Source organism: Arvicanthis niloticus, chromosome 21 (genome assembly GCF_011762505.2).
Source record: "Arvicanthis niloticus isolate mArvNil1 chromosome 21, mArvNil1.pat.X, whole genome shotgun sequence".
NCBI lineage: Eukaryota > Metazoa > Chordata > Mammalia > Rodentia > Muridae > Arvicanthis > Arvicanthis niloticus.
In genome coordinates, this window is record NC_047678.1 from 46,200,492 (window position 1) to 46,211,327 (window position 10,836).

The 10,836-nt window shown below is 40.6% G+C and overlaps 1 protein-coding gene across 1 annotated transcript in view; it reads left to right on the forward strand.

Moving 5' to 3' along the window:
• The window catches only part of Smchd1 (structural maintenance of chromosomes flexible hinge domain containing 1), a 113,714-nt gene extending 103,091 nt beyond the window's left edge, over positions 1–10,623 (forward strand). Inside the window, exons 45-48 of the mRNA XM_034484004.2 lie at positions 995–1,166; positions 5,398–5,556; positions 6,159–6,273; positions 9,766–10,623. Of these exons, the coding sequence (XP_034339895.1) occupies positions 995–1,166; positions 5,398–5,556; positions 6,159–6,273; positions 9,766–9,793 (474 nt within the window). The 3' untranslated portion in view covers positions 9,794–10,623. The remainder of the gene's footprint in view (positions 1–994; positions 1,167–5,397; positions 5,557–6,158; positions 6,274–9,765) is intronic.
• Positions 10,624–10,836: the final 213 nt, after the last annotated feature.

A 10,836-nucleotide genomic window follows, 5' to 3' on the forward strand; every position in this document is an offset into this window, starting at 1 on the left:
TGGATGCTGCAAAGGCTGTCCAACCTTCCCTTGAGCCAGGCTCTCACTAAAACCGGAGCTTGCACTTTGGTCAGGGTGGGGTGGGCTGGGGTGGGGATTGGGTGGCTGGCTGATTAGCAAGCCTCATTGACCACCTGTCTCCGGCTGCCCACCCCTGGCAGGAGTGGCTGTGAGTGCAGCCATGTGAGCTCTTTGTGGATGCTCAGAATCCACATCCTGTTCCTCTGCTTGTATGGAAGAGCACTCTTACTATTGCACGATCTCCCGGAGCCCCTCAAGCCCTTCCACGTGTGTGTTCTATTTCTCTGTATGGATGGAGTGCTGTGACTTAGTGAGCTTGCTGTATTTCAGTAGGCTATGCTATGTTTGAGAACGTAAGTGGAGTTACTGAATACACTCCTAGAGAGCATAAAATGCTAAATTCAGTGTGACGTTTTTATTCTGATTAATTGGGAGAATCTAATTCTTGACTCCTTTCTCACCAGTTTAAACTAGTTTGAGCTAGCATTTAGCATTTGAAAACTCATCTGGCTCCCTCCTTGTCTATGGGCTTTTCACGGTCCCCCCCCCCCCAGTTCATTTTACATATCATTAGCTTACTAATTTTGTGAAAACACTACCACAAAACATGCTGCTTATTCATTTACTTTCTTGCTTATGAATTTATTTACGCTTTGGTTTTTTTGTTCCGGTGTTTTTGGTTTTGATTTGTTGTATTTATTTATTTTTTTGGTTGATGATGATGTTGTTGTTGTTTTGAGGCAGTGTCTCTACAGAGCTCTGGCTGTCCTGGAACTCACTTTATTGACCAGGCCCACCTCAAACTCACAGACCTCTGCCTGCCTCTACCTCTACCTCTGTAAGGGCAGAGATTAAAAGCGCGTGTCACCATGCCCATCGGACGGATCGTGTCATTTATAAACTGAGACTTAATTACTCTTTAAAACAGTTGGAGTTGGTTCCTTGCTAATTAGTGTCTGTGTGCCCTCAATAGGTTGTTAAAATCACACACTGTCCCACACTCCTGACTCGAGACGGAGATAGAATTAGAAGTAATGGGAAGTTTGGAGGCCTTCAGAACAAAGCTCCACCAATGGACAAACTCCGGGGAATGGTCTTCGGAGCTCCAGTACCAAAACAGTGTGTGGTCTTGGGGAAACAAATAGGTAAGCTAAACATGGGGTGAGTTTTCAATTTTGTTTGTTTGTTCGTTTGTTTAACATGGTGTCTTACAAATCTCAGGTCAGCCAGGAATTCACCAAGGAATTGGACATGGCCCTGAATGTACTGACTCTTGTCCCTCTACCTCTCAGTACTGGGGTTGCAGGTGCTTATCGCCACACACCCAGTGTCTGTGGTGTTGGGGTTGAACTGACTGATGGCTTTGCATGCTAGGCAAGCACTTCACTAACTGGGCCACACCTCCAGATCACAAAGTATCTCCTGTGGATTCCCTATTCTTTGTTTTGTTTTTTCAGTGGGAGAGGAGAGGGTTTACATATGTTAAGCAAGCATTCTACCCCTGAGCTCCATTCCCAGCTGAGTGACTGTCTAAGTCTAATTTCTGATTTGACTATAACATTCTCTTTGGGCTTATGTATTCAGAGTCTAATGTAACAAGATTATTAACCAGTAACCAACATATACAATGTAAAATGGTTTTGTTCTTACAAAAATCAAATAGTTGAAATATGCTCTCTTCTTCCTTTACTGAATATATTGTAAGAGAGCGGGATTAGTAATGCCTCTTTTTATACTATGTATTAAAGTGTATTCTGCCTTGTTAAATTAATAGTTTATTAGATAACCATTTGTTTTTGTGTCAATTTATACAGTTTTTGAGTTTTTGAGCCAGCCATGGTAACATATGCCTGCAGTGACTAGCAGGCTGCAGAGGCAAGAAGGCTCACTTTCATAGAAATTTGAGGCCAACAAAATACTAACAAAAATTATATTTTTTTCATAAAGTGTGATATGGACTTTTCGTCACTTTATTCTCTCACCTCCCAGCTGCCTCCTTCAAAGCTGATGTAAACATCTGTATCTGCTCTGAAGTCTGTCTGTACTGAGTAGGAAGTCCATGAGTGCCGTTACCTTACAGATTCCTGCTTTGACTGCATGAGGTTGTGATGTGCTTGACATCTATGTTCACCAAACACAATCATTTCTTACTTTAGCCTTTTTTATGCTATTAGTTTATATAATAAAATTTGCCATCTTAACTGTTTTCATTGCACAATTCAGTATTGTTAAATACTTTCACATCAATGTGCAGTCTCCCTCCCAAAATGCATTTGCAAATCTGAAACTTAGCACCTTCCCATCCCTTTTCCCTGGCAGTCTTCCTTCTACTTGAAACTCTCTATAAAATTGACTATTCTAGATAGCCCATAGAAAGGAAACTGTGTGTTATCCTTTTATATCTGTTCACTTAGCCTGAGGTCAGAGTTTATCGACTATAGCAAATGATAGAGTTTCCTTTCCCGGTAACCCCGATTGATACTCCACTGTGTGTGTGTGTGTGTGTGTGTGTGACATTTCCTTTCCCGGTAACCCCGATTGATACTTCTGTGTGTGTGTGTGTGTGTGTGTGTGACATTTCCTTTCCCGGTAACCCCGAGTGATACTTCTGTGTGTGTGTGTGTGTGTGTGTGTGTGTGTGTGTGTGTGTCACATTTCCTTTCCCGGTAACCCTGATTGATACTTCTGTGTGTGTCTGTGTGTGTCTGTGTGTGTGTGTGTGTCTGTGTGTGTGTCACATTTCCTTTCCCGGTAACCCCGATTGATACTTCTGTGTGTGTGTGTGTGTGTGTGTGTGTGTGTGTGTGTGTGTGTGTGTCTGTGTGTGTCACATTTCCTTTCCTGGTAACCCCGATTGATAATCCACTGTGTGTATGTGTCACATTTTGCTCTTTTGCCTTGCTTTGCTTTGGTCAGACTATTTTTATTCTGTTGCCCTAGGCTAGCTTGACATGCAACCCAGGCTTGCCTAGAATTCATGGTAATTCTTGTGCCTTAATCTTCCACCTATTGGGATTGCAGAAGGAGGCACAACCTGAGGCTACACCTTGTTTTCATAGTATAATCCACACAAAATACATATATATATACATGTATATATGTATATATATATGTGTGTGTGTGTGTATATATATATATATATATATATATATATATATATATATTGTGTACATTTTATAAACACAGCACTGATAAGGTTTATCAGAAGAACACCATACTTGTAATAATTAAAAATGAGGCTTGTGGATGTGGTCAGTTGTAGAGCACTGACAGTCATGTTTACTCTGCAGTGCCGCAGACAGTTTGAAGAGAGTAGAACACTCAGCTCTATAGGAAACTGCTCATTCTCTCTTCAAGTCTCTGTTTGACACAACTTTCTTTACTTACCATGGCACAGGTTCATTTTGTCCATTTTTGTAATTTATATGCAAATAGAAAACACAACAGTGTCTGGCTCTACTCATTCTGTGCTTTGTTGGTAGCTGTAATTTATTTTCATTGCAGAATAATATTTTATTGTGTAAACAGACTATTTTATAATTCAGCTGTTAAGTTTGGATAGCTTCCAATTTTGAGATATGACTTTAGCTTTAACAGTTTTAACAGTGGTAGTTGGAAAAACTGTAGGCAAGGTTCATACATCTGCTTGCTTATGTTAATGACTTCATAGAACACTTCTGAAATGTAATTAATTATCATCGGACTGTCTGTGACCTGCCAGCGCTCAAATGACAACACAGAGCGGTTTCTGTATTTGTGAAGCCTACGCAGTCTAGCTTAGGTTTACATGTGTTGCTTGTATAGAGCTGTTAGAATAGTCACATTAGAATAACCCGTTTAATCTATATTCTGCCGCATGGTCTGTTACCTTCCTTCAGTCCTGCCACCTATTCCTTCTTCCATGACTGGCTGGCGAATCCCCCTCACCTCCTTTCCCACAGTTCTTATCTCTACTGAGAAGTCCCATTGGCTATTCAGCTCTTTATTAAACCAATCAGAAGGAGCCTTAAGCAGGTGAGGAAGGACAGAAACATACCTTCACACAATGTACAAAAATATTATCTCAACAAAAGAATCACAGGAAGATTCCATCTCACTCCAGTCAGAAAAGGGTATCATCAAAACTGTTTTTGTTGTTGATAAGGACATCAACAAAATCCTTATGCACTTCTGGTCCAGTCACTATGGAAACCAATATGGAGGTTTTGAGGGAGGGAGGGAGAGAGGAAGAGAGAGAGAGAGAGAGAGAGAGAGAGAGAGAGAGAGAGAGGAGAGAGAGAAGAGAGAGAGGAGAGAGAAAGAGAGAAAGAGAGAAAGAGAAGAGAGATATTAAAAATACTGCAGGACTCAACAGAGCTCCTAGAGATTTATCCAAAAGAATTCATTAGCATATTAGAGGTCACTGTCTGCCCTTGCAGCACGCATCACTATATCCAAGTTATGGAGCCATCCTATGTGACCATTGACAAAAAAAATGGGTAAAATGTGGGTCGCATGCACAGTAGAGTAGAATGAAGTTGTGTTGTTTGCGAGGAAATAGATTTACTTGGAGACAATTAAGTGTGTCATAGAGAATATATTGTTTTCTCTCTTTTGTGAACCATGGATTTGTATACACTGATATGAGGTCATGTGGGCATAAATAACACGAAAGGAGAAATGAGTCTGTGGGAACGTAAGGAACGTAGGACAGCGGACGGGGGAGACAGGAGTGGAGCAGGGTGTGAGTTTTCAGTGCATTGTATACCTGCAGAGAAGCAACCTTTTGTATCCCAGGAGAATACAATTCAACTTTAAGATCTGCACTCTTCCATCCTCTTCCATCCTCCCTCTTGTATACAAGACAAGTCCGTGAGGAGTTGAGCTGCTGTGTGTGACGCACAGCTAGTACTTTGCTTTGTTACACACCAGGGAAACAGTGGTCTCCAGCAGTACGACATTCAGTGCTCTTCTGTCCTCCTCTCCCCTGGCTTTACCTAGCTGTGTGGAGCAATGTCGAATACTCTGTATCACACAGGAGGTGAAATGTCCAGGTACTTTTGTATAGAAAACTTGAGGTATCTGGGAATATAACTCAGTGGTAGGGCATTTACCTCATGTGTGCCTTCTTGGGTTCTCTCCCCAGAACTTTAAAAATAAATAAATAAATAAAATACAGAGGGCAGTCATTGAAAATTCATTCCTCACCCAGAAATAAATTAAATCAAAGAAAATTAGAATGTAACTATCATGTATTGTCTCAACTAGTTCTTTTCATTGAATGGTTCAAGACTGTAAAATGTGTTCTCGTGGGTTACCTAGTGATGTTAATTCTCTTTTGTGAAACAAGGATTGGTCTGATGTCAGCTCTTTACTCAGATGTCTGCTGCTCTGCAGATCTCATTCAGCAGTACCGCAGCGCTCTGTGCAAGCTGAACGCCGTGAACGAGGACTTGGACAATCAGCTGCAGTACCTTCACACCCCTGATATGAAGAAGAAAAAGCAAGAACTCGATGAACAAGAAAAGAGTCTGAAGCGAATAGAGCAGAAACTCGGTATGTGTTGACTTGTGAGCTTTTTGTTTGACGATGAATATTGATGATGAGTCCAACTGTAACAAGAAAGAATGCAAGCGATTCAGAACTTGAACAGATTTCTTAACCACCAGGCTGTCTGATAAATGCTTAAAACTATCCTCTTAACCAAATAGGATCTATAAACACCCTGACCAAAGGCAACCTGGGGAGGGAAGGGTTTATTTTGTTCAGCTTACAGGTTGCAGCTGGTCATCCAGGGAAGCCAGGGTAAGAACTACATGGAGGCCATAGAGAATCCCTGGCTACCATCTGACTTCCATGGCTACTTTAACTTACTTATATAATTCAGGACCACCTGCCTCAGGATGACACCTCCTACAATGGGTTGGGTCCTCCAGCATCAAGGTGCCCCACAGACATGCACTCACACTGATGGAGGCAATTCTCCAAGTGTGGTCTCCTCATTCCAGGTGGCTCTAGTTGGTGTTTGTTGACAAAAACTAATCATCACAAAAAAATAATAGAGAATTGCTTTAAGTTCCTTTTTACAGGTTAATATATATTTATATTTTTGCTCTTCTTTCTTGTGTTTTACCAGTTCCTTACCATTTTCTTCACAGGAATGACTCCTATGCGCAGGTGTAGTGAGTTACTTTGTCACTCACCAAAGATTGAGGTGACAGACTGTCCAATCCCTACTAAAAGAATGAGAAGAGAATCCACCAGACAGAATAGGTGAGCACATTGGGGCCTGATTATCATTGGTTACTTTATCAAAGATCCTCTGTTGTTACACTTGAAAATCATTATAGATTTATTTCTGAATTTCCTGAGGCTGAGTTAGTATTTTAAAAACAAAAACAGATTTGGGATGGTAACTCAGGAGTAGAGTGCTTGTCTAGTGTGTGTGAAGTCCCTTCTCATCTTGATCTCCAGTATCACTAGGGCATAATACATGATGCTTCTGTTTTCTGAAGACACAGAACCATAGTATTCTTTTAGGAAACATAATTTTTTTAGTGACACCTTACTATTTAGAAATGTTCATTATTTTTCTGTTATTAAAAGTCAATAGAATGAAATTACTTGTCTGTTTGGAGGCATAAGTTTCAGTACACTATATTCTACTTAAGTCATCAATTTTCTAAATAGTAATGTGCACAATCATTTCTGTATTAGTTATTTCTAAAGCTTTATGTTTGATTTGCTCAATCAGATACCCCTTGTAATTCATCAAAAATCCAACAGGGCCTTTGGCAACCTCTTTCCTAACTTGGAAGAGCTGTCCTTTTTAAGTTAGAGTTAGAAGGCTGCCTGTCTCAGTTAGGGTGACTGTTGCTGTGATGAAACACCGTGACCAAAGCAACTTGGAAAGGAGAAGGTTTGTTCATTCAGAGTTCTCTATAACAGTTCATCATCAAAAGTAGTGAGAACAGGAACTCAGGCAGGGCAGGAACCTAGAGGCAGGAGCTGATGCAGAGGCCATGGAGGGTGCTGCTTACTGGCTTGCTTCCCCAGGGCTTGCTCAGCCTGCTTTCTTATAGAACCCAGGACCGCCACCCCAGGATGGCCCCACCCATAATGGGCTGGACTCTGTAACCATATCAATAACTAGTGAAGAAAATGCCCTGTAGCTGGATCTTATGGAGACATTTTCTCAGTTGAGGTTCCCTCCTTTCAGATGACTGTGTCAAGTTGACATAACACTAGCCAGGATACCACTCCACTCCACGAGAGAATAGAGTGGTAGTAGTTTTTATATATATTATTTCCAAAAATGTGACACTATTTAAATACCATTCTCTCATCAACCATGAGACTTGTTACATTTGGAGTTGATGTCCTGTGTTCTCCCGTCCTGCACACTCAGCAAATACTTGACTGTTCACTTACGCAGTTGTTCCATAAATAAAACCGACAAGGCCTTGCCTTGTCGCATTCCTCAGTCCTCTGCAAACAGAAGGACCATTTTAAAAGTAAGATTCTGTGTCAAAGGAGAGAAGATGACAACGCAGAGATGAACGGGGTCAGTGGTCAGGACAAAGCATTAAAGCAGGGCCGAGCAGGGGAAGGAATCGGGTGTAGAGGGTTGGTGATGGCTACAAAGAGGAGCATGAGAGCTCTGAGGGAAAGTGTACAAATTTCATAAAGATAAAGCATGGTGACTTGGCCACTCCTCATAAGAGAGTAATGGCTATGGGAAGCAAACCTGGTGGTTCCAGCCTCACAGGGTACAGAGGTGAAGGGAGGTTAACACAACAGTGGAGAGGTTGCGCTGACACCTGAGCTCACTGCTCAGCCTGACCCTCGATGCACAGGCCATCAGCTGTACCTCAGAGAAAGTAACTCAGTTCTCATGATCCTTCTGGTCATCTTCACTCAGCTGAGGGGTCTGTTGGGTGAGTTCAGTGTGATGAAAACAGCTTTCTCAGCTTTCCCTAGGATACTGCCTAGTTGGGACCATTCTGGAAGCGAAGTGGTTCATTCCTGCAATCTTAGTACTCAGGAGCGTGAGGTGGGAGCATCTAGTGACTGAAGCCAGCATGTGCAATATTGAGTTTGAGAATACTGCTGAGTGAGTTACCCCCCTATCTCAGCCCACCTGCACCCCAAGAAAGACTTTATAATAATATAGAAAAGAGAGAATTATTTTAGTAGTTGTTAGTAGTACTGGTTATAATAATAGTTTACTACCTCCACCAAAGGCATACATGCATCAAAATTAGAGATTTAGACTTAAAATTTTGTATCCAAAGTATTGTTTAAACAATGTAAAAATTTTTTATTTTATTTTTGAGACATGGTCTTGCTATGTAGACCAGACTGTCCTGGAACTCATTGTGTGGACCAGGCTGACTTCAAACTCACAGATATCTGCCCACCTCTGTCTGCCTCCCACGTACTCATGGTCTGATGGTGGAAGCCACGGGTTACTTGGCAAGGGGGTTAGTTGTCTTCTACTACATGGGCCATGAGCATCAAACTCAAGGTGTCATGTTTGGCAGCAAGTGCCTTTGCGTGCTGGCCCAAAGTATCCTTAATAGCATAGAAATATCAGATTTCATTCATAAAATGAACAATTTTTAAAAGGAAAAGAAGAAATAATAATTACATATCTATATCTCTGCATTTTTTATTTGTGCCAACTCTTAACAAAAATCCCATCTCGTGTTTATTAGCCTCAGTATGACATTGCTAGAAGAAACAACTGTATTCTGTGAAGCCTTACAGAACTGTAACTTAAACCATGGCATTTGGGGAGAGTCTGGGTTTCAAGAGTATAAGCATGAAAGAACATGAGTCTTAGCCTATGCTTATATCAATATACAGTTTTGTATTGGTCAAATGTCAAGAAGACACTTGCACTTTCTGATTGGTTTTCTACTCATGAAAATTGCATTAAGGGGCTGAAGAGATGGTTTGGTGGTCAAGAGCACTTGTTCTTGCAGGGTATCTGGGTTCAATTCCCAGCACCCACATGATGGCTTACCATTGTTTGTAACCCCAGCTCCAGTGGATTAAACACCTCTCCTGATCTCTGAGATCCTGTGTGCATGTAATGTGTGTGACTAACTGTGGCATACACATGTATACACTTACACTAAATAAAATACAGAAATGTGGGGCTTTTTAAATTACATGTTAGCAGTTTCTTTAAAATGTATATCTGTTTGGAAGTTCTGTTAGAGAATTTAGTTGTGTCTGCATAACAGTACATAAATACCAAGGCACTTTCTGTGTTCATCATTACATGTGAGGGAAGGAGAGTGAGAGATGGGATGCAGCTGAGGCTGAGGCACTCATCTGCACCCTCAGACAGTTCTTGAAATCATAATTTCATTCAAAAGGGGGAGTAGTGAGGGAGTAAATAATCTGCAGCTTGTATCTCAGATCACACTGTTCACGGAGCTGGAACTCGAATTGTTCATACTCACTATACTATAGGCATACTCACATGTGAGGTATGTATGATTACTAAATAATTAGAAATGGTATTAACTATTTACACTAAGGATCAGAGTTAGAGCAGAGTTCATGTGGTATTTAAGCATTCTGAAACAACCATGGAATTAAGGAAAGGAAGTCACTGGTATATAAATCCCAGTGGTGGTTTGGTTTTGTTTTTCTGCTTCAAGAAGGCTGTACCTGAAGCAGGTGTGTGAACGGAGGTGGGGAGTGAAGATGGCTAAGCTCACTGACTACGCCTTGCTTCTGTATCTCTTTCAGAAGACCAAAAGGTGATGTACCAAACTGAAGACCATGATAATCCTGGCAAGAATTTCCTGTCTCTCCAAATGGGCCTGGAAGCAGCTATTCAACTTTCAGAACCTTATGGGGCAGCACAGATTTGGGGTTATTGCAGTCTTTAGGCTTTTCGGTTGCTAGCTTGCAAATGTACACTTTTACCCAGTGGTGGTCATTCCAGCACTGAAGACGTAACTTCCTGCTCCTTCCGCAGCGTGGATACATAATCATGGACACATTAGAACTGTTTCTCAAGAGCAACCTTTTTTATTGCCTTTTTATGAACTTATTTAACAAACATGTTTTGTCTGTTATGTAAGGAAAATTCTAGAACTAGATATTTAATTGTAAATATACGTGAAAAGTTGAATTCTGAATTAAAACAGAGAAAGCACAGGTGTCTTGGAATTTAAATGTTCAGATACACAAAAACATTGGTGACAATAGGATAGCCTAAAGACTGTATCCTGTATATAAGTAAAATACACAGCAGCATCAGTTTTTATAAATACTGCCTGAATTTATTAATACTAGATCTATAGCCTTGGCTTTAATTCTACATTTGCATTATTTTCTAATTTTTTACAACTATTTTTAAAGAAAACATACATGAATGCAAAGAGTTTGTTAGGAATCTGTTGTATAAACATCTAAACTGTGTATTAATTCATACTAACATACGCTGTGTGTGTCTCTGTAAGTGTAAGACTTTTGCTCTGTGAAGTTATTTTGTAAGGAATACTTTTGGTACAATTTTCTGTCCCAGGAAATGTGTGTGTTTAACCCTTTCTGATAATGCAGCAAGGTTAATAAACAACAATCATTTCTTCTCCAAATAAATTAGTGGTTTTCTGTATTGAAATTTAAAGCTCTGTAAAAGTTACTGAAAGGTATAGAAAACTTATGAAAAATACTAGTTCCACCAAGAAAGCAGATTTAAATGTGAGATTTTAGGCCTTCACTGCCCCAGGATACATTGTACATTCCAGGAGGGGTACATTATCCCTGAGTCAGAGGACACTTGCTGGATTAACATTCAGGATAGGAAGGAAG